Genomic DNA, 23,627 nt, shown 5'->3' with positions numbered 1-23,627 from the left:
CTTGGAAATATATTGCATCTGGTCTACTTTGTTGGGTCTAAGTAATATAACAGGATAAAGACCATTTCTGATTCCATGATTCCATCAACGGCTTAGGCGCAATGTTGTGAAAATGAGACACATTTATTTTCTGTTCCTGCCTCGCTTGCTGTTAAATATTGTGTGACAATGGCTCCTGTGAAAAATGTTAGGACCACTTTCCTTGTTAAATGACAGTATGATTCAGAATATTGTTTGTTTGGTGATGTATTCCGTTGTCAATGGAAGATCAAAAATCAGTAAATCCTGGAAATGTAAAACAAATAAAAAATGCTGGAAGCTCTCAGCAGGTCAGACAGCATCAAAGCGAAGCAGAGTTTGTTCAAATCAAAAACTCTTTTTCAGAATTAGGAAACCGAGATAAGAGTCAGCTTTTAGTTTTTTTCCTCTCTTTTCCAGTTTTGGCAAATAATCGTCGGCCTGAAACGTTAACCCTGTTTCTCTTTCCATGGATGCTGCCTGACCTGCTGCGTGTTTCCATTCTGTGTGTTTCATTCAAGTCAAGTTTTATTTGTCACTTGCACATAAAGTGCAGTTAAATGAATATGCCAGCAGTGGTACAATAAAAAAATACACAATACGCAATAAAATTTTACACAAACATACACCACAGCATTCATCACTGTGGTGGAAGGCACAAAAATTGGCCAGTTCTCCTCCATTTTCCCCCGTGGTCGGGACCTCAACCCTCCGCAGTCGCCGCTGTGAGTGTCCAAATGTACAGACAAGGTAAAGTCCAGATAAGTCCTGAATTGGTGCCTCCCCACCGGAGACGGCGGCTTCAAGTTGGTGTAGGCCACAGGCCGGCGGTTGAAGATTTTAAGTCCCCGCCGCGCCGCAGCCAGAAGCACCGCAGATCGCAGGGCCGGCGGTCGGAGCTCCTCTCTAGGGATCCCCGGCGAGGGACCCCACTCAGGATGGTAAGTCCACGCCGCGCCCGCGGTAGAAGTTGGCCGCAGTCCGGCGGTCAGAGCTCTTCTCCTCCCGGGTCCCCAACGAGGGATCCCAGGCCCATGACGTCGGCAGCTTTAGCTCTGCAGACCGCAGCTTCAGGCTGCCACGGGCCAGCGAACGGAGCGCTCACCTCCGGCGAGGGCTCACCCGCTCCCCGATGAAAGAGTCCTCGCTGCGCCCGCTGCTGAAGCTGAAGCCCTGGGCGCGTCCCCAGGAAAGGCCGCACTGATCCTTGCTGTTAGGCCACGGGGGAGGCAACATGGAAAAAGTCGCCTCTCTGTGGAGGAGGTGACCGAAGCGGTTTCCCACTTACACCCCCCCCACACACAAGACGCACAGAGAGACATTAAAAACACACATTAAGACACACTAAAAAAACAAAAAAAGTAGAAAAAACGACACACTGCTGGCAGGGCTGCCGGCTCGCTGCATCCCCACCGACAAGTCGTGGTGTTAAATACAGTAAATACAGTAGCTCCTCTGCTGGTCTCTCCTTTATATTTTTAATGTTAATATCGCTGCTAAATAAATACATGAAAGAGCTGCCGATGTTGATAAAGAGCTGATTAGTTTGCACCTATGAATGGAGCACACAGATCAGGTTGATCTTTTGAGAGCAACCCTTCATCAGAAAGTTATCCCTAATAATATATCCTTTGTGGTGGATTTTTTTTAAATGGGACAAAGCTTAAGAAATGAAAAGGTATTATTCTTCAAAACAATGCTCTTGAAACAAAATCTAATCTCGAAACCTTTCTAACAATGCTAGCAAGCGCCTTTGACAAGTTTGCTATCATATGGGAGGAGCAGAGGACTAATCAACGTGGGCTGGCTATTTTCCAGTTTCCCGCTTTTATGGAAAATTGGAGCAGTATCTTACACTCAACATGGGAACACATCCAAGACTGTAGCCCTAGCCCCAATTATAAGATGTTAATACATCTGTAATAAATGTCCAGGTGATTTAAATTCAAAAAATTCAATTTAAACCAAAACCATTGTGCAGGGGATGTTCATAAGAGTGACAAACAAACTACTGGAGGATCTCAACGGGGCAGGCAGCATCTGTGGTGGCAGAGGAATGGTTGAGGTCTCAGATAGAGAGCCTGCACCCTTGGTGCAGCACAGTGGCACAGCTGGTCGAGCTGGCCGAGTCCCAGCGCCAAAGACTAGGTTTTGATGCTGACCTCTGGAGCTGCCCTGTGTGGAGTTTACACTATTGGATGTCCCTGTGACTGATTTCAAGGCAAATTGTACAAAGGACCATCGTTTACAACTTTCTTTCAGGAATATTACTGTACTTTTATATTCTGTACAATAGGTTGTTTGCTGTAGATAGACACCAAGTGCTGGAGTAACTCAGCAGGTCAGGCAGCATCTTTGGATAAAATGGATGGGTGACGTTTTGGGTCGGGACCCTTCATACTAAAAAGTGGGGGAATGGGGGAATGTGGGGGGGGGGGGGGGGGGGGGGGGTGTGAAAAGTTGGAGGCGAGATAAGGCCAGGACTAACCGGGGCTAGCGACAAATGACCTCAGGCTGGGCATTGCCTGGTAGGCCCATTGTTGGCTGGGGAAGATGCACTCAAGAGAAACAACTGCAGAACTGGTTAAAAGACTAGGGAGGACAAAGGGGGGAGGGGAGGGGAGTAGGAGATGAAGTTACTTAAAATTAAAAAATGAGATGTTCATACCGCTGTGTTGTAAGCTACCCAAGCGAAATTTCATCTACGGATCCATGTTTTTCTACATTGTTCAATAACAGCAGATTTGAGGATCACAGCTATTTCAGTATAAACCCATGCAGGTGGCCTTAGTGGCGTTTGCTTTGCCTGCGTCAAAGATGCCTCACAGCTCCCGTTCATAAAAATCCAGTGCGATTACCTCACTGGTGACATGACTTGCACAGATTAAAAGACTGGGCCTTGGCAGACCTCCTGACGAGGAAACCACTACCTCGGGAAGCAAGCTTGTGCGTTCTGTAGGCAGCAGCAGAGCAGTGCCCAGAATTATTCATGCAGTGAGATGATCCATGAATTAGCTCTACTGGCAAAGGGACAACAAATGTGTGGTGAATATGCAACGTCTTCCTGCAGAGTTGAGTCATATTCACGCTGTTGAAATGGGTTTTGTGGAGTCGGGATTAGTTTGTCAGTGGGCTGCCCAAGTTGCCTTCTTGAATCAGGGAATTCTTTCAGCATGGGTAGCAACCTGTTGGGTCCTTGGAGACCATGCCAGCTCCTTGCAGAGTAATCTCATCAGTACCATTCCCCGGCCCATTCTAGACAGTCCTGTTAGTTTAGTTTAGTTTAGAGATACAGTGCGGAAACAGGCCCTTCGGCCCACCGAGTCCGCACCGACTAGCGATTCCCACACATTAACACTAGTCCTACACACACTAAGGACAATTTACACTTATACCTAGCCAATTAATCTACAAACCTTTGGGGTGTGGGAGGAAACCTGAGATTCCGGAGAAAACCCACACAGGTCACGCGGAGAATGTACAAACTCCCTACAGCACCCGGGCCTCTGGCGCTGTAAGGCAGCAACTCTACTGCTGTGCCATCGTGCCACCTGCAAATTACTCTCCTTCAAATGCCTCTTCAGTTCCCTTTTGAAAGCCCTGATTCATGTTCATAAGATATAGGAGCAAAATTAGGCCATTTGGCCCATCAAGTCTATTCCAACATTCAATCATGGCTGTTGTGTCTTTCTAAATTAAAATATATATATTATTGCATACAGTCGCTCAAAGTCCCCAGTGTAAATCAGCCAATTTGCAGTTTACTTGGTATTTGTAGTGTTCAAGAGTCTGATGGTAATTGGGAAGAAACTGTTCCTGAACCTAAAGGTTGTGGTTTTCAGACTACTATAGCTTCTTCCAATGGCAGGAGTGAAATGAGAGCATGACCTGGATGGTGTGGGTCTTTGACAATGCCAGCTACCTTTATGAGGCAGAACCTCCTATAGATCCCATCGATGTCGGAGATGTCAGTACCTGTGATGAACTGGGCGGAATTCACCACTTTTTGTAATTTATTTTGTACTTGGATCTAGAAATTGTCTAAATATTCCTGCCTCATCAGTGGCAGCATATAAGCTGTATCATAGTGTCACATATGGAACTCTGTCTCAGAAATGTATTCTATTGATGAATGGAACTGATTAATGAATGGAATTTCAGACATAAAGTGCAATGTACTGTTACTTCTACATAGCAATCTATCATCTAGGGATGAATTTCTCAGCGAATCGGATTGGTGAGGGATAAATGTTGACCGGGAAATAAGCCAGCCTTCCTCTTTTAAGGTCACCCAGTGCAAGCAAACTAGTAAGCTGAACCAGAGACCAGAGGTCATGGGAGGATCCATGCACAATGAATCTTTGCTGTCGGGAAATCTAGGCCAGCTCCTTGGCACATGAGAGATGCTGCTAACAATGCACAGGCAATTCAAGCCATTCTTTCCTTCTGGATGTGGCAGTGCTGGTGACACCCCTCCCTGGGTCAGCTAAAGTTCATTCCCAGCATGGTTTAGACTGCATCAGTACAACCTTTTGTTCTGTCATGGTTTTGTACTATTATGGTTACTTAATATTACTGTTTAGTCTAGTTTAATTTAGTTTAGTTTAGTTTAGTTTAGTTTAGTTTAGTTTAGTTTAGTTTAGTTTAGAGATACAGTGCAGAAACAGGCCTTTCGAGTCCGCACTGACCAGCAAACACTGGGGACGATTTTTACATTTACACCAAGGCAATTAAACCTACAAACCTGGATGTCTTTGAGTGTGGGAGGAAACCAAAGTTCTCAGAGAAAACCCAGGCAGGACACAGGGAGAACGTACAAACACCGTACAGACAAGCACTCGTAGCCCAAATTGAACCAGGGTCTCATGTGTTGTAAACGCTGTAAGGCAGCAACTCTACCGCTGCGCCACCCATTTTATTGTATTATTGATTATTATATATTTATCTGTGTGTTATATTACGTTAATGAGTCTGATAATGTGCAGTAATTAGGAATTTCATTGTTCTGTTGCCAATGTTGTCATATGACAATTTAGTTTCCCTTGACTGAGGATTTTTTTAACATAAAGCATTATTTCCAGTTCCTGCTTTTGCCAGCTTTGAATCCCCATTAGCTGGAACATCAGGGCAATATAGTATTATACCCTTACCAGCTGTGAACTGAAATGAAACTTCCCAAAGTCAGTGGATTAGAGGCCCCAACTCCACCCGAGAAAAGACTCAGAAAAATGAAAAGTATCAAAAAGTCGAACCAAGCATCCAATGGTCAAATCATTTTAACTTGTTCACTTGGCACACTGAGTTAAAGTAAGTGCAGCCCCTAAGCCTTTACAATTTAAGGATTTGAACAGGCTCCAGCAGTATTGGGAAGCGATGGTGTATTGCAGACTGCTGATTATCTAATTGCAAACAAAAGCAGTTGTTTATTGCTGATTCCCCTTAAGTAAAACATATTAGCCTAAGGATAAATGTGAATGTAATATAATCTGTTTGAAGCTTATTGATTCTAAAAATGTATTGAAATGTAAGTTCAGTTTTTTAGTTCAGTTATTTTGTTGAATTTCTTTCCGATTTGTGAGGAATTTACATGTTGGCCATTGTAATTGTTGTAAGGAAAGGTGATCTTGAAACTAATTCCACTCCTGAGGAAGGACATTATTGCTATTGAGGGAGTGCAGCGTAGGTTCACCAGGTTAATTCCCGGGTTGGCGGGACTGACGTATGACGAAAGAATGGGTCGACTGGGCTTGTCTTCGCTGGAATTTAGGATGAGAGGGTATCTTATAGACACATACAAAATTCTTAGAGGATGTGACAGGGTAGATGCAGGAAAAATGTTCCCAATGTTGGGGGAGTCCAGAACCAGGGGGGTCACAGTTTAAAAATAAGGGGTAGGCCATTTAGGACTGAGATGAGGAAAAACTTTTTCAGCCAGGGAGTTGTGAATCTGTGGAATTCTCTGCCACAGTAGGCAGTGGAGGCCAATTCACTGAATGTTTTCAAGGGAGAGTTAGATTTAGCTCTTGGGGTTAAGAGAATCCAGAGATATGGGGAAAAAGCCGGAACGGGGTATTTATTTTGGATGATCAGCCATGATCATATTGAATGCGAAGCTGGCTCAAAGGGCCGAATGGCCTACTCCTGCAACTATTGTCTATGTTTCTAGGTAATGGATTGTTACATAAACCCGCTCATCTGCCCTCCATGTGAGTTTGGACCCATGCAGCTATGTAGTGGATGATATGAGCTATTGTACCACATCATCTCCTGACTCCATGTGTGATTTTCCCCACTTTATACTTCCGATTTCATGCTCACTCTCACATTTCCAACACCGCGCTCCATTCCTAAATTGTTTTGCAAGCCAGTCACACTAAGATCTCTTATCTAACATTACCACTTAGGCTGCGATCATTATTCTTCTATCCATTATTGCTTCCAGCGCCCTCTCTTAGAGCAAAAATAAAACACATGGTTATGGGCAGCAAAACAGAAAATGCAGGAACATCTCATCATATCAGCCACAGAAGGCTGTGGAGGTCAAATCAACGAATATGTTTAAGGCAGCGATTGATAGATTCTTGATTAGCACGGGTGTCAGAGGTTATGGGGAGAAGGCAGGAGAATGGGGATACGAGGGAGAGATAGATCAGCCATGATTGAATGGTGGAGTAGACATGATGGGCCAAATGGCCTAATTCTGCTCCTATCACATGAAATCTGTGGGAAGAAAAACAGTCACAGTTTTAGACTTCAACAGGGGGACTAATCCTTCTGGAATAACTGAGCTTTCACTACATCAGGCTGGTCTGACGCCCCTTCTACATTAAGTCCTGCTATTCAAGTCAAGTCAAGTTTATTTGTCACATACACATACGAGATGTGCAGTGAAATGAAAGTGGCAATGCTCGCGGAACAACAAAACAACCAAACAAATTATAAACACAACCATAACACACATATTATTTTACATAATAAATATGTGCATCTTCCATCCTTCACCCCCCTGACCTTCCCATCCATTTCTCCTCAGCACTGACCCCTTCACCCACCGGTCGCACCTCACATCATCTTTGAGCTGATCCTTCTCCCCCAACACCCAACCCAAGACCCTGTGCAGGCCTCTACTTCACACTTCTACCAGACTCCAGGGCAACAGGCAAGCCTTGCATTGAAGTTTCCTCCGTACATTTCACAGCGCATGAAGGAAAATTCTTGCCAGTGTCTCCTTGGGACCCAAAAAGATGACAGCCCATAACCAAAGTAGCAGTATTTTTGACATCCTTGTGTGTTTTTATAGGCATTGGAGTTTCTGTCATACAGCCACCTTAACAATAAATAAATGAACAATTGTTTTTTTATAAATAGTATTGGAAGTCTGCATTAACCCAAGTACAAAAGATTTTTATTTTGTTGTGCTTCATGATGATCAATGTTTAATGGCTGCTAACTCCATGATAATACTACAGGGTGGCAACCCTTTGGCACTCTGCAGAATGCCTTTCATTACAACTTATGGCCCCAGTCTCCAGCTTATTCACTGCGATTATCACTGCATTCCACAACTGCCATGGTTTCACAGGGGAGCTACAAGTCTGCTGTCTAATCCCGTTTTGCTTTAGCTTTTCAACAGCAACAAAAAGAACGGTCCGTGAACCTTTTTAATCATTTGTCAGAGCTTATCTGTTAAGTGAAGGTGGGATCAGGGCTAAAGCCACTGAGCCTTGATATTTGGACGGCACGATGGAATGCAATCCCCCAAAACCACCATTAAAAATCCCGGAATTCAAGTAATAAAAATGGAATTTTACTTATTTGGTCACAGTAAAGGATTGGTCCTGATAAGGACTGGAGTTTCATCTTAAAAGTACAATGGCAATGGCATGGAAAGAAAAAGGGGGAGAAGGCAAAATACAGCAGCAAGCAGAGAGTGGATTGAGCTAAATCAGTTTTAATCAAATGGTTAGAGCTGCTGAATTTCTTTCACCCACTGATTTCCAGTTGTATTCCCTGTTTTAATTTAGCGCACACACACACACACACACACACACACACACACACACACACACACACACACACACACACACACACACACACACACACACACACACACACACACACACACACACACACACACACACACACACACACACACACACACACACACTGATTTAACACAAGGAGGTGTGCACACATAGAATGAATGCCTGTACAGGTTCACAAATAAACACACACCCAGTTAGTGTATCACATGCACATGACTGCATCCACACAGTGTGATATATCTATGTACTGCCAGCACTGTGTAATTCTTACTCTTTCGTACACGTACAAATATAATGTGCTGCAGACACACCAAGCTTTTCTCACACATTTATACACATAAACAACGCGATGCTTGAATTACAACACAGTGTAACACTTACAGTCGGCACATAAAAATGGTGGAGTTGCGGTACTGATGGAGTTTAATCTGGACAAGTGTGAGATGCTTCACTTTGGGAGTTCAGATACGATAGGAAAATATACAATATATGGCAGGACTCTCAGGGGCATTGATGTGATGAGAGATTTTGTGTGCAAGTCCACAACTCCCTGAAGGTGACAATACAGTAGATAGAAAGCCGACAGTATATTTGCCTTGGGTACACAAAAAAGCTGGAGAAACTCAGCGGGTGCAGCAGCATCTATGGAGCGAAGGAAATAGGCAACGTTTCGGGCCAAAACCCTTCTTCAGACTGATGGGGGGGTGGGGGGGACGGGGAGAAGAAAGGAAAAAGGAGGGGGAGCCCGAAGGCTGGGGGATGGGAGGAGACAGCAGGGGGGCTGAGGAAGGGGAGGAGACAGCAGGACTAACAGAATTGGGAGAATTTAATGATCATGCCCCCAGGATGCAGACTCCCCAAGCGGAATATGAGGTGCTGTTCCTCCAATTTCCGGTGTTGCTCGCTCTGGCCATGGAGGAGACCCAGGACAGAGAGGTCGGATATGGAGTGGGAGGGGGAGTTGAAGTGCTGAGCCACCGGGAGGTCAGGTTGGTTATTGCGGACCGAGCGGAGGAGTTCGGCGAAACGATCGCCCAACCTCCGCTTGGTCTTTTTATATATTTATGGTATATTTGCCTTTATCAGTCAGGACATTGAGTGTAAAAGTCGGCAATTCGTTTTGCAGCTGTAAAATGTTTTCGTTAGGCCATATTTGGAGTACTGTCTGCATTTCTGGTTCCACACTGTGGGAAGGATGTGAAGACTTTGGAGATGGTGCAGAAGAGGTTCACCAAGATGTTGCCTTGAATGGGAAGTGTTAGCTATGACAAGAGGTTGGACAAACTTGGATTGCTTTTGCTGGAGTGTGGAGGCTGAGGGGCCGACCTGTTAGAAGGATATGAATTTAGGAAAGGCATAGATAGGGGTGGATACTGTCCTTTTTCCCAGGGAGTTTTAAGGTGAGATGGAGGAAATGTTTAAAGGAGATTTAAAGATAATTATATTACACAGAGTGTTATGAACCTGGAACCTATTGCCAAGGAAAGTGGTGGAAGCAGATACAATATAAACTGTTTAGGAGACATTTGGAGTGATGCATGAGCAGGCAGGGAGTAGAGGGATACAGACCATGTGGAGGCACATAAAATTGGTTAGATTGACATCATGGTGGGCTGAAGGGCTTGTTCATGTGTTCCTGTGCTGTACTGTTGTATATTTCTGTCTCCATTGCTATTGCCATTGTCATTGCAGGAAAAATGTTCCCGATGTTGAGGGAGTCCAGAACCAGGGGTCACAGTTGAAGAATAAGGGGTAGGCCATTTAGGACTGATATGAGAGAAAAAAAAATCACCCAGAGAGCTGTGAATCTGTAGAAATCTGTTTTCAAGAGAGAGTTAAATATAGCTCAGGGCTAATGCAATCCTGGGATGTCAGGACTTTCATATGAAGAAAGACTGGATAGACTCGGCTTGTACACGCTAGAATTTAGAAGATTGAGGGGGGATCTTATAGAAACTTACAAAATTCTTAAGGGGTTGGACAGGCTAGATGCAGGAAGATTGTTCCCGATGTTGTGGAAGTCCAGGACAAGGGGGGTCACAGTTTAAGGATAAAGGGGAAATCCTTTAGGACCGAGATGAGAAAAACATTTTTCACACAGAGAGTGGTGAATCTCTGGAACTCTCTGCCACAGAAGGTACTTGAAGCCAGTTCCTTGGCTATATTTAAAAGGGAGTTAGATGTGGCCCTTGTGGAAGTATGGAAAGAAGGCAGGTACGGGATACTGAGTTGGATGATCAGCCATGATCATACTGAGTGGCGGTGCAGGCTCGAAGGGCCGAATGGCCTACTCCTGCACCTATTTTCTATGTTTCTATGATTCTATGATATGAGGAGAAAGCAGGAATGGGGTACTGATTTCGGGTGATCAGCCATGATCATATTGAATGGCGGTGCTGCCTCGAAGGTCTGAATGTCCTACTCCTGCACCTATTTTATATTTCTATGTTAGAGAAGGCAGGTACAGGATACTGATTTGGATGATCAGCCATGATCATATTGAATGGCGGTGCAGGCTCGAAGGGCCGAATGGCCTACTCGCGCACCTATTGTCTATTGTCTATTGACTCGTCATCAGACTTGTGGAACCCTTCTAATTCCTTATCCAGGTTAACTGACTGAACGTATTACGGACGGTTCTTTATCCATTTCTTCTACACAATATAATTTAAATTGCAGCCGTTAATACCTTTTCAAAGATTACCTATCAAGTGCCAATATTTATGGGAATCACTGCCTGATGCGGTGGTGGAGGCAGATACGACAGTGGCATTAAAGAGGCATCTTATGCGGCTCTGTGGGCGAAACAGCTACGTTCTATGAATGAAGTGAATTGTTTGTGGAGAATGGATACAAGGGTAAAGACAGTGTGAATGTGAAATTCACAGGCTGCAGTTGCTAAGATTTAAGGTTGAATTTGCAGAATGGATCTAAAAATGCAAGAGTTTTCTATTTGATATTGCAGGAAACCCATGGTAATCAGAATGTCAGTTTTCATCTCTCCTGCATCCATTTCATATATGGTTGCCATGGGGATTTGAGTGAGCAGCAGCAAATGGTTGAAGCACATAATGGTCCATAGAAAGGACCATGTTTGTACAAATTGTATTTTTATATTTATGATATTGGTGGGATGGGGGTGGAGAGATCTGGCATAGAAGGACAGGTTATATTTCCCATCCCAAATTACCCTTGAGAAGATGGCGGTTAGCCACCTGGCAGTCTTCCTGGTTAAGTTACTCCCATAGAGCAGATAAAACGTGCAAAAAGGAATTGCAGATGCTGGTTTACACCCAAGATAGACACAAAATGCTGGAGTAACTCAGCGGGTCAGGCAGCATCTCTGGAGAAAAAGAATGGGTGAGGTTTCGTAGCAAGACCTTTCTTCATACGGTCTGAAGAAGGGTCGTGACCAGAAATGTCATCCATTCCTTCTCTTCAGAGATGCTGCCTGCCCCGCTGAGCTACTCCAGCATTTTGTGTCTAATGCCCCTGTCCCACTTAGGAAACCTGAACAGAAACCTCTGGAGACTTTGCACCCCACCAAGGGTTTCCGTGCGGTTCCCGGAGGTTGCAGGTGGTTGGCGGAGGTTGCAGGTAGTGGAAGCAGGTAGGGAGACTGACAAAAACCTCCGGGAACCGCACGGAAACCTTGGGTGCGGCGCAAAGTCTTCAGAGGCTTCCTAAGTGGGACAGGGGCATAACTCCCATAGAGCAGTTGGGGAAGTTAGACACAAAAGTTAGCAGTTCAGGGAGTTAGATCCAGTGATGATGAAGTCAGTGTGGCACATAACTTGCTGGGGAACATGAAGGTTCCCATACAGTTGCTGCCCCTGTTCTTCTGGAGGCAGAGGTCGCTGGCATAGAAGTAGCTGCCAGTGTATTCTAGATGGGTAACTATAGTGCATTTGGTAGATGATGCACTCTGCAGACACTGCACCAATGGTGGATAGAATAAATGGTTAGGGTGATGGATAGGGTACCAATCATGTCGTAGAAAACAAAGAACTGCAGATGCTGGTTAATGAAGAAGGAAAAATGATTCTGGAGTGACACAGCAGGTCAGGCAACATCTCTGGGGAACATGGATAAGTGACATTTAGGGTATGAAGAAAGGTCCCGACCCAAACCGCCACCTATCCATGTTCTCCAGAGATGCTGCCTAACCTGCTGAGTTACTGTTGCACTTTGTGTCCATCTTACCACTCATGTGGGATGCTTTGTTCTGGATGGTGTCAAACTTGGTGAGTGTTCCAGGAACTACACTCATGTTGAGTATGGTACTAACGTGTTATTATTTCATTCTCAAATTAGGATTTAAGATTGAAATACATCATAGAGATAAAAAATCTTTAAATGGAATTGGGGCCAATCTGCATAGTATGTGTGAGATCGGGATATGGCTGCACAATAATTACTGGCATTATCTGAAAGCTGTCGGCCCACAGGCCGCATCAGGCCCGTGAAAGGGTCCAATCCGGCCCGCGGGATGATTTGGGGAAAATGAAGTATATTCATGACCATTTATTATGTATCTGTACGGTAGCCGCACTCTCGCCGCTCTCTCTCCCTCGCCATTCCCTCTCCCTCGCCACTCTCTCTCTCCCTCGCCGCTCTCTCTCCCTCACCACTCTCTCTCCCACCGCAGTCTGTGCCGCCAGCTGCGCTGGCAGGGGCGCTCCCTCCGCTCCGTGATTGGCCAGTGGTTGCCAAGGGGACGGTTACCCCGGGCAACTGCTGTCAAAGAGGCAAGATGGCGGCGGGGGACTCCCGCCCTCTGCTCCATGATTGGCCCGCGGTTGCCAAGGAGACGGTTGCCCCCGGCAAACATTGTCAAACAGACAAGATGGTGGCGCTGAAATCCCATCGGCCTCGGGCTGGCTGACTGACGTTCGTACGTGCACAGCTGATCCGGCCCGCATGAAAGTCGCACTTTGCCCAATACAGTCCATAACCTAAAATTAGTTTGATACACCTGAGCTAGATAATATGGACCTCAAACAATGCAGACATTTAAATCGCTGCGTCTTGTTTCTTTGGACCTATTTTCCTTCTACAAGGGGGATAAATGTCATTGATCAGCAATGAGAACTTGTTTTTGATTGGGCTGTGTTTCCTGTGTCCATGCAAAGCAATAGAAGATCCTTCCTGCCCATTCAATGTGGCCAAGACTACAGCTGGGAAGAAGTCATTCCTAACACTGTAGTGAAATTAACTGTCATATTGACCTCTGCTAGTCAATGCAGGAGTGGGGAGTGTCTTCATTGCAGACAGCATCCAGAGAGAGGATTATGGAGATTGTTACTTAGAGTCTTGTACTTATGTTGAGATACAAAGAAACATACCTGAACATGTACAATGCAAGAAAAGACATGCAGCACAGTCCAACTTTGGAGTTGACCTAAAGGAAAATGATGATGCCTAAAGTACCAATGATTTGCAGAGGAAGAAGAGCAGATGAAACTCCTCTCTTTTCAGAGAAACGGGCTGAGGAACATATTTTAAATCCTGGCAATGAGGTCTAGACCATGATTGGGGAGTGGGAGTGATGTGGAAGGAGGGAGGCACTAGTAGACGATAGTGCATTGACAAGCATCCAAATGCCAATTCCACGCCTAAAGAGAACTGGGGACAGGAGTTGCTCTTGGACCTCTGGAAAGGAGTGGAATAGGTGGACAAGACTCTCATTTCCCTACAACACTGGCAATCAAGGAAGAATTACTACCTCAAGTAAATTTTAGTCTTCAGATTCTAAGAGTTTATATAGACTTTTATTAATGCCAGGTTTGGGCCCAAGCCCGGTGACTCATTGTGCGCTGGTCAAAGAGTTGGATGCAATTATGCATTACAATCTCTCCATTCTTTTAAACCTGTACTCCCTTTATTCTCTTTATCCTGTATCTGTACACTGTGTTTATACTCTCTAGAATTTAGGAGATTGAGGGGGGATCTTATAGAAACTTACAAAATTCTTAAGGGGTTGGACAGGCTAGATGCAGGAAGATTGCTCCCGATGTTGGGGAAGTCCAGGACAAGGGGTCACAGCTTAAGGATAAGGGGGAAATCCTTTAAAACCGAGATGAGAAGAACTTTTTTCACACAGAGAGTGGCGAGTCTCTGGAACTCTCTGCCGCAGAGGGTAGTCGAGGTCAGTTCATTGGCTATATTTAAGAGGGAGTTAGATGTGGCCTTGTGGCTAAGGGGATCAGGGGGTATGGAGAGAAGGCAGGTACGGGATACTGAGTTGGATGATCAGCCATGATCATATTGAATGGCGGTGCAGGCTTGAAGGGCCGAATGGCCTACTCCTGCACCTAATTTCTATGTTTCTATGTTTTCTATGTGGGTGGCTCGATTGTAATCATGTGTAGTCTTTCCACTGACTGGTTAGTACACAACAAAGGTTTTTCACTGTACCTCGGTACATGTGACAATAAACTAAACTAATGCCGTGAGTCATAGATTTAAACAGCATCGATACACTATGGCCCACCAGGTTCGCACTGACCAGCAAGCGCCCGTTCACATTAGTTTAAGGATAAGGGGGAAATCTTTTAAGACCGAGATGAGAAAAAAAAATTTCACACAGAGAGTGGTGAATCTGTGGAATTCTCTGCCACAGAAGGTAGTTGAGGCCAGTTCATTGGCAGCAACTCCCACGCTGCGCCACCATGCCGCCTTTGTGGCATCTTCCTTATCCAGGTTAACTGACTGAACATATTACGGACGGTTCTTTATCCATTTCTTCTACACATTATAACTTAAATTGCAGCCGTTAATACCTTTTCAAAGATTACCTATCAAGTGGCAATATTTATGGGAATCACTGCCAGATGCAGTGGTGGAGGCAGATACGATAATGGCATTAAAGAGGCATCATATTTGGCACAGACATTGTGGGCCAAACAGCTACGTTCTATGAATGAAGAAAATTGTTTGTGGAGAATGGATACAAGCGTTGATACAAGGGTAAAGAGAGTGTTAATGTGATGAAATAAATGCACAGGCAGCAGTTGCTAAGATTTAAGGTTGAATTTGCAGAATGGATCTAAAAATGCAAGAGTTTTCTATTTGATATTGCAGGAAACCCATGGTAATCAGAATGTCTATGTTTAAGAGGGAGTGAGATGTGGCCCTAGTGGCTAAAGGGATCAGGGGGTGTGAAGAGAAGGCAGGTACAGGATGCTGAGTTGGATGATCAGCCATGATCATATTGAATGGTGGTGCAGGCTCGAAGGGCCGAATGGCCTACTGCACCTATTTTCTATGTTTCTATGTTAATCCCTTTTATTCTGCAATCCTATTCTATTCTCCAAATAGTCACATCAACTTCCACTTCCCCAGACTCCACCATTGCAAACTAGTGGGCAATTTACAGTGGGCAATTTACCCCTCAAATTAAATATCTTTGGGATGCAGGACCCTGAGAACAAAGAGTATTCCCCTGAATTTGCAGAGAGAACGTACAAATCCCACACAGAAAGAACTAGGGGTCAGGATTGGATTTGGGTCACTTAGCTGTGAGTTAGTAGCTCTACTAGCTGCACTGCTGTACTGCCTAATGTGAGCGATGCATGCCCTGTAAACAGTCACTGAAGTTGTGGTATCTTTGGCTGATGAGCGATCTGCCCAGTCCTTCCAAGAAACCACTGTGGAGAATTTCACAGTGATCCAGGAATGTCCCAAGCCTGTCTCTTTGACAGAGTGGATGCTCTGGGTGGTAGACCATAAGATCAAGAGAGGCAGCAAAGGCTGGTAAAATTTACCACTCCGGTAGTAAAATTAAAACATCAGATTAGTGGAAAGTTCTTCCATTATATAAATGGTTCTCATTAATCCTGGCTGTTACGTGCGTGTCACCAGCAGCAATTGTGTGGATGATGGTGCGAGGTATGTATCTCACGAGATGTATTGAAATAACATTGAAGCAAGGCAGCGTAGTGCGAAAATCACCACACGCAAGGGAGTGCTGTGACTAGGGTAAGAAGCTGGAATATGAGCACTAAAGACACGATATCAAACAGCACAAGTAATAGAGGAAGTGAAGGGTCAAGTCCAGGGAAACATTGGCTGTGTAACAGGAAGCTATTGAATGAAGTGCTTTTCATGGTTTCCAAAAACAGGAGTTATGATCAGTTCGCAGTTCAAGCCGAGATGCAGCAATTGTCCTGCTTGTACTGTTGTATGATGCAAGCCCCACAAAGGAGCAGAAGGGTGTGTGTCGACTCTGATGGGGCTGCGATGGGTCACTGGAAATAAACCTTTTTTTGTCAAACATTTCAAACTCAAAGTTTTCCCCGTGTCAAGTCCTCGGGAGTGTAAAGGAGCCAAGTCTGACACATTGTAACTTTACTGAGTCTTTAATAAAGGCACATGTCAAACACGTCCCAGTACTGACTGCATCTAGTCTTCAGGCGAACTGGAACCAAAAGGAGGAGCAAGGGGAAGATATCACAGTTATACTGAGATGGCTGGGCGTGGTTAGTGGTATTGAGGTAGCTACATTATAGGTTGCATGCATAAACCATCTACAGGGAGTATTTTCAAAAATCTTCTTCCAGCTCCCACCCGCCCGACCGATTCCCTCTCCGTCATTCACTGAACACTGGGTCATTTAAAAGCACCCACTTTGCCCAGGAATCAGCACTCGCTCTCTTCTTTTGTACACCATCATCTGCAGTTCCTTGATTCTACATTCCCTAATTTTGTATTTAATTCTCCTCGCAATGTACAGAAATGTCCTGTTAGCTTTCTTAGTTACGTGGTGTATCGATATGCGAGTCTTTAATGAACCAGATATTTGGAGACCCAGATGTCACTGTACCTCAGAGTCGTGTCTCCTTTCGGCCTTAAGATAATATGTTATTTTTTAATTTTTACTGCCAAAAGGGATAGTGTAAATAACGTTGAAGTTAGACGTTTAGATTTATTTTCGCCTTGATGGGATCTATCCCTTGTTGTTCTTTTTCCTGTTCCTGAGCATTATTTTTCTGGCATCTCATTTGTTAAATTACATCAACAGTTCTCATTTCTGAGCACCATGTTATAAGAAAAGATCTTGTCAAGCTTAAAGGGTACAGAGAAGATTTCCGAGGATGTTGCCAGGACTAGAGGGTCTGAGCAGAGGCTGAGTAGGCTCTATTCCTTGGAGCGCAGGAGGATGAGGGGTGATCTTATAGAGGGGTGATCTTATAGAGGTGATCTTATAGAGGTGCAGCAAGTAAGATTTTCATTGTTCTATCTGGGACATATGACAATAAAACACTCTTGACTCTTGAAGATCATGAGAGGAATAGATTGGGTAGATGCACATGGTCCCTTGCCCAGAGTAGGTGAATCGAGGACTAAAGGACTGAGGTTTAAGGTGATGGGGAAAAGATTTAATAGAAATCTGAACATTTTCACACAAAGGGTCATAGGGACAGTGTATGGAACTGCCAGAGGACGTAGTTGAGGCAGGGACTATCCCACCATTTAAGAACAGTTAGACAGGTACATGGATAGGACAGGTTTGGAGAGATATGGACCAAATGCTGGCAGGTGGGAATAGTGTAGCTGGGACAGGTTGTGGGCAGGTTGGGCCGAAGGGCCTGTTTCCACACTGTATCACTCTATGACCAACTTCTATCTGTGACTCTTTGAGTACTGCAATGATCAAAATGTGTCTCTAGCAAGACAATATGGTGAAGTTATGAAGGGGTGCTTTTAGTTTTAGTTTCTCGTTTTAGAGATACAGTGTGGAAACAGGCCCAACAGCCCAACATGTTGGCCAATGTGGGTAAGTTGGGCCGAAGGGCCTGCTTCTATTCTGTCAGACTTGATGACCCCATGACTCTATGACGCTAATCAGATCGCTCTGAAATGGCACCGGCACACACATCAAGAGCCAGCTGTAAATAACAATAGCAACATACAGCAGCTTTATTTGAGAGGACAGGCACATTGCTCCTGCATTCATAGGCAGAGTGCCAATTCTCAATGAAACAAGACTCGTGCAAACGTACACAAACCAGGATCCCAGTCAGCACCCTCATCCTCAGGTACACCAGAACAAAATTCTGCAAATAGCGAACTGATTTAATGTTCATCAGATGAGGACTAAATAAAATGCAGAAGGCACATGACAAGAGAGAGAGGAGGTACACAATGATCACAGTGAGCCATCCTTGCATCAACATCTCTCGAGGGATCCATTTCTATACAAGCTATCATTCTACAAGGTAATCCAAACTCGCATCTGTGACCTCAGAAAACTTCCACCAGAAGAAGCACTACTCTCAAAGTCAAAGTCATCTTCACAGTCAGAAATCTAGCCTTGGGATTCTTCCAGGCTGTCTCAGTTGATATACTTCACAAATCACACTGTGGTGCTCATTCCAAGTCGAAAAATGCTCATATGCTGATATGGCAAAACCTAAATAAGTGGTTGATGCAATCCTAACATTCAGGGTTAACAGGAATATTTGGTTCCCCAAACTGCAGGCATTCAGAACGAGCATTCATATCTTTACAGACAGCTCCCCTGGCAGCTTCTTTCCAGAAGCTTCTGTGCGCAAAGAGGTCCCCACCCCCCCTGCATATTCTGTTAGTAAGTAGCCTGTGTTGGTTTCTAGAAACATCAGCCACCCGTCTATCCATTATTTACTCCTCGTCAACTCTCCTCAGTAACAGAGGGAGCGCTGCTTGTAGTTTGGGGTGACCCTTTAAGAACTGCTTCCTGAGGTCAGAGCTTTGAGGCCGTGGGGATGTGACACAAAGGCCTTGAGTGCCACTAATAGCTCTATTTTAAAAACAAAACCACACAAATGTTGTGATATTTTTATAGCTTTGCAGAAGAGCATTAAGGAGGTTACTAATACCGATTTAATTTTTTTTTAAACTGGAGCAGACAGTTTTCTACTCCACAGAGTTCAACTGTTCTCACTACATGGATTGGGAATGACAAGGGCTACTTTGATTTGACTAGGAGGTTAAAGGACTTGAAGACAATTGGTATATAAACCGGGACCATTCCTTTTTGCAAACTGCCCCGTGGAAGGAGAGACGAGGGCAGAACATAATGCGGTCAGAATTAAACGACGTTCTATTAGGAAGCAGATGAGGAGAAATTTATTTAGTCAGAGGGTGGTGAATCTGTGGAATTCTTTGCCTCAGAAGGCTGTGGAGGCCAAGTCAGTGGATATTTTTGAAGGCAGAGATTCTTGATTTGTACAGGTGTCAGAGGTTATGGGGAGAAGGCAGGAGAATGGGGTTAGGAGGGAGAGATAGATCAGCCATGATTGAATGGCAGAGTAAACTTGATGGGCCGAATGGCCTAATTCTACTCCTATTCCTTATGACCTTATAACATAAGTGCATAAGAAAAGAATTAATAGGAGCAATAAGTCACCGGTCTTTCAAGTCTGCTTCACCATTCAAAATTCAAGAGTGTTTAATTGTCATATGTACTGCCAATGGGACAATTACTTTCTTACCTGCTGCAGGTTGAAATGCCTTCTTCTTAATCATGTCTAATCTACTTTCTCAACATCATTATCCTGCACTATCCCCAAGTCTCCATTCCTATTCCTAAATCTACCAAGCTCTTTTTGTATGAATTCAGTGACTAAGCCTCCACTGACCTCCTGATGAGAGAATTCCAAGACTTAACACCCTCTAAGTGAAGAAATATCTTCCCATTTCACTCTTCGATGGTCTACCTCCACCTCTAAGCCAATATCTCCCAGTTCTAACCTCCTCAACCAGGGTAAACCCCTCCCAGTTTCCAGCCTGTCAAGCTGTGAAAACACTTTAAAGGTTTCATTGACATCTACTCATATTCTATTAAACTCCATGGAATCCAAGCATCTCTCCTCACATGGCAAACTAGCCCTGCCTGGAATCAGACTGGTGGATCCTTAGAGCACTTTCACTTTGGCAAGGCAAGTGTAATGGGACCCAGTCATGGTATGGTTTGCTGATGGCAATGATATCAGAGGGTGGCATGTTCCCATGAGGCACCTTCCATCACTTCATTCATTGTATCTCTATGTGTGAATACGAGAAAGGAAAACAATGGTCATTTTGAAAACATCTCAAGCTAAATTTCGATCAGCAATATGTAGTGGATCTGACCCATAGGCCACAGGAAGTAGATCGACAAACTTAGTCAGACTGAGAGCCAGGGAGAGGGAATCTAGAGGTTTCCCGCTCCCTGCCTCTCAGTCTGATGAAGGGTCTCAACCTGAAACATCACCTATTCCTCATCTCCAGAGATGCTGCTTGACCCACTGAGTTACTCCAGCATTTTGTGTCCATCTGCAGTGTAAACCAGCATCTGCAGTTCCTTCTTAGACATAGATAGACTTAGTTACATATTAGCTGGAGTTGAAATCAAAGTGAGGCAAATCTGTATAGGTTTAATGGGATATTAATGTATCCACTTCTGTGTGTAAGAAGGAGGCAATGGAACAGTGGCTGTGTGTGGTATTACAATAATAACAATTGGTGTCACAAACCTGCGTGGAAGCAGTTTACAATCCACAGCCTCATCAATATCCTGCCTTTATTGCAGTCGCCAATATCTTGCACAGAATTCTTCGGGTGGATCACTTTGTTTATCAGCATTTACTTATATACTGCTGGCTTTGTAAATTAGATTTAATAATCCCTGCCAGATAGTATATGGTGTTTTTGGTTTGTAAAAATGAAAGGGGGCAGAATGCTGCTTCATTTGTGAGTGCATTGGCAGCCAAGGCCTGACCATAAATCCAGAATCATTGCCGAACATACACAGTGGATGCAGCAGGTCAGCGGAGGGCTCTGGTGGGCAAAAGGTCGTGTCCCTCTCCCTCACACACACACACACACTGTGCAGCTCCATCCATGCGCCCCCCTGTGGCGGTTGTTCTCATTCGCACACAAACTCCACTGTGTGCTGAGGTAGATTTTTCTGTGGAATGGTATAAAATGGATGGTAACAAACCAACATCCCATTGACTGCAGGATTTCTATTCCCTTCACAAAGAGCACGTGGCTGCCATTTCTACAATTTGCGGCCCATCAGAAGGAGGTAGGGACCCTGCTAACTCATGGGCCACCTCACCACAGGCTTCTCTGGGGCATCATGGATGAACTCCACATGCAGACTGGCATGTTCTTAATTAAATACAAGTGAGGTTCAAAAGACCAGAAAAACTGCACCTCTTCTCTTTAAGGCAGAGTAGATTGGGGAGAGTTGTCTCTGAGTTGTTCAAAGTTATCAGGGATTTGAAGAATGCATTGGGAAACAAAACGTTACCACAGATAGGAGGGCCAGTAACCTGCGATCACAAATTTTGAATGTAACAGAGAGGAGATATGGAGGATTCTTTTTTTTAAGCAGCATCATTATTGGTCCAGAATGAAGTGCCTGATAGAGTAGTGAAAGTTAATGCATAAATAAAGGGGTGGCACAGTGGCGCAGCGGCAGAGACCCAGGTTCAATCCTGACTGTAGCAATGTTACAAAATTTTGAGATTTAAAAAATCAAGTCTGCAATTTATCCCATCAGATAAAGCATAAAAAGAAGTTTAATTTGACACCTAATTCACTTTCATATCTCGTAATAAAAAAGTTATGGCCATTTTCATACTCGGAAATTAGCATCTTGTTCCCTATTGATTTTCTATGGACATAACAAAAAAGCTGTGATCATGGACAGTCAAAAGCCCATAACCTTCTTAAAAATTAAGAGAACTGAATGAAATTTTCAGTTATCTTAGATTGAACCAATCTGAAACAAATATAAAATAATCTTACGGATGACCTGAAATTAAAGCATATAATTAGTTAGTTACCCAATTGTAGCTAATTTCAAACTTCAATTACTAGATCTAAACATCTATCCATTTCTTAATAAATGATTAACATTTTTAAATAGCCTAAGTGTCCAAATAATATTCACAAATAATTCACAATAAAACATGATTTTAAAATCTCATTTACATCAATTTATAGGCCAAATGGAAGGAATTTAGTGTTCAATTGCAGTAAATTAAAGTCCATTTTAAATCAGCTTTCTAGTGGGATCCTGTGAACGCGCTGGTTTAGAACGTTCACATTGCGCTGGATTTGTGCCCTCAAATGCCCAGAAAAATACTGCGGGATATAAAGAGCCCAAAATGAACTACTCGCTATAGTAAACCTTGTATAAAGGGGTCTTAAGAAGCCCCTTTTAATGTAAAAATAAGGTACATACCTTTAATTGGTTGCTTTATAAAAGCCTGGGGCTGCGAGAAGTCGCGGGTTGAGAGAGTGATTTTAAAACTATTATAACTATTATTCGAGGCCTATAAAACTAATAATACCTTTTGCGACGGGGTCTTTCAGCGATTTTTCGTTAATGATTTACTAGGCTGAACATCTTCGATTGGAACAGTCTAGTAAAAATCGCGTTTTAAACCCGCCCCCTCTAAACAGCGCCAAAATCGCGCACACGGACTGGGGCAGATTCTCCACGACGATTCAGGTAGGTTTTGCAACATACCTACTGACTGCGGGTGCTGTTTGTACAGAGTTTGTATGTTCCCCCTGAGACTGCGTGGGTTTTCTCCGGGTGCTCTGATTTCCTCCCACCACCCCAAAGATGTGCAGGCCTGTAGGCTAATTCGCTTCTGTAAATTGTAAATTGTCCCTAGTGTGTAGGATAGTGCTGGTGTATGGGGAGATCGCTGGCCAGCATGGACTCGGTGGTCCGAAGTGCCTGTTTCCGCACTGTATCTTGAAAACCTAAAGTCTAAAGACTCTAAACAAATGGTTATGGAGCATTGAAGTGGTTCTAATTATCTACCCACAGAACCACCCCTGATACTTTCAGCATTTCCTGCAATTTTTCAATGCACTCTACATTAATACCTCTGTTTTTGTTGCAGTTCTCTAAGGACGTATTGGCCAATTCGTACTCCGCATACATCGATAACTTCCTCAATGCCAAGGAAGCTGTGAGATTGGCCAAGGATGCAAAGCCTGCATTCATTAAGTTTTTGGAGGTAGGTGATTGAGCACGAAGGATGTCAGTGAACTGGTGTTTTTAAGTGACAGCTTGGAAACTGTTGGATTGGTTCCGCGACAAGGTCTGGATAGGGGATAGACACACGACAAGCTGGAGTAATTCAGCCGGTCAGACGGCAGCATCTCTGGAGAATAGGAAATAGGTGACGTTTCGGGTCGAGACCCTTCTTCTGGTCTGGAAGGTGATTGGTCAAGATTAGGAATGGGGCTGGAAACGGATTGGTTAGCATGGGTTGGAGATGAAAGGGGATTGGTTAGGCTCAGTGTCAGAGCCTGAATGTGATTGGTCTGACGTCATCAAAAGGCCTGGTATTGATATCAGCCTGGAACACTAACCAGTCAGCGGATTGGTTCGGCTGCTGGGATGGAATTGGATTGGCTCAGCACTTAGGAAGTTATTAAAATATCCCATCTTATTCTTACGGGTAGAAACTATGGCTGTTGTAAGTCAAGTTCTGATGTTGGAACTGACACCTCTCTCTTACTTTAAGGGAATTTACTTTTTGGTGAGTTTAGAGATACAGCGCCGATACA

At 44.1% G+C, this 23,627-nt stretch overlaps 1 protein-coding gene across 1 annotated transcript in view; it reads left to right on the top strand.

Moving 5' to 3' along the window:
- The window catches only part of LOC129697883 (rho guanine nucleotide exchange factor 17-like), a 405,774-nt gene that overhangs the window by 280,696 nt on the left and 101,451 nt on the right, over positions 1-23,627 (top strand). The window contains exon 4 of the mRNA XM_055636589.1: positions 22,955-23,071. Within this exon, the coding sequence (XP_055492564.1) occupies positions 22,955-23,071 (117 nt within the window). The remainder of the gene's footprint in view (positions 1-22,954; positions 23,072-23,627) is intronic.

This window comes from Leucoraja erinacea, chromosome 6 (assembly GCF_028641065.1).
Source record: "Leucoraja erinacea ecotype New England chromosome 6, Leri_hhj_1, whole genome shotgun sequence".
Taxonomy (NCBI): Eukaryota; Metazoa; Chordata; class Chondrichthyes; order Rajiformes; family Rajidae; genus Leucoraja; species Leucoraja erinaceus.
This window is presented reverse-complemented; position numbering and strand designations above follow the sequence as displayed.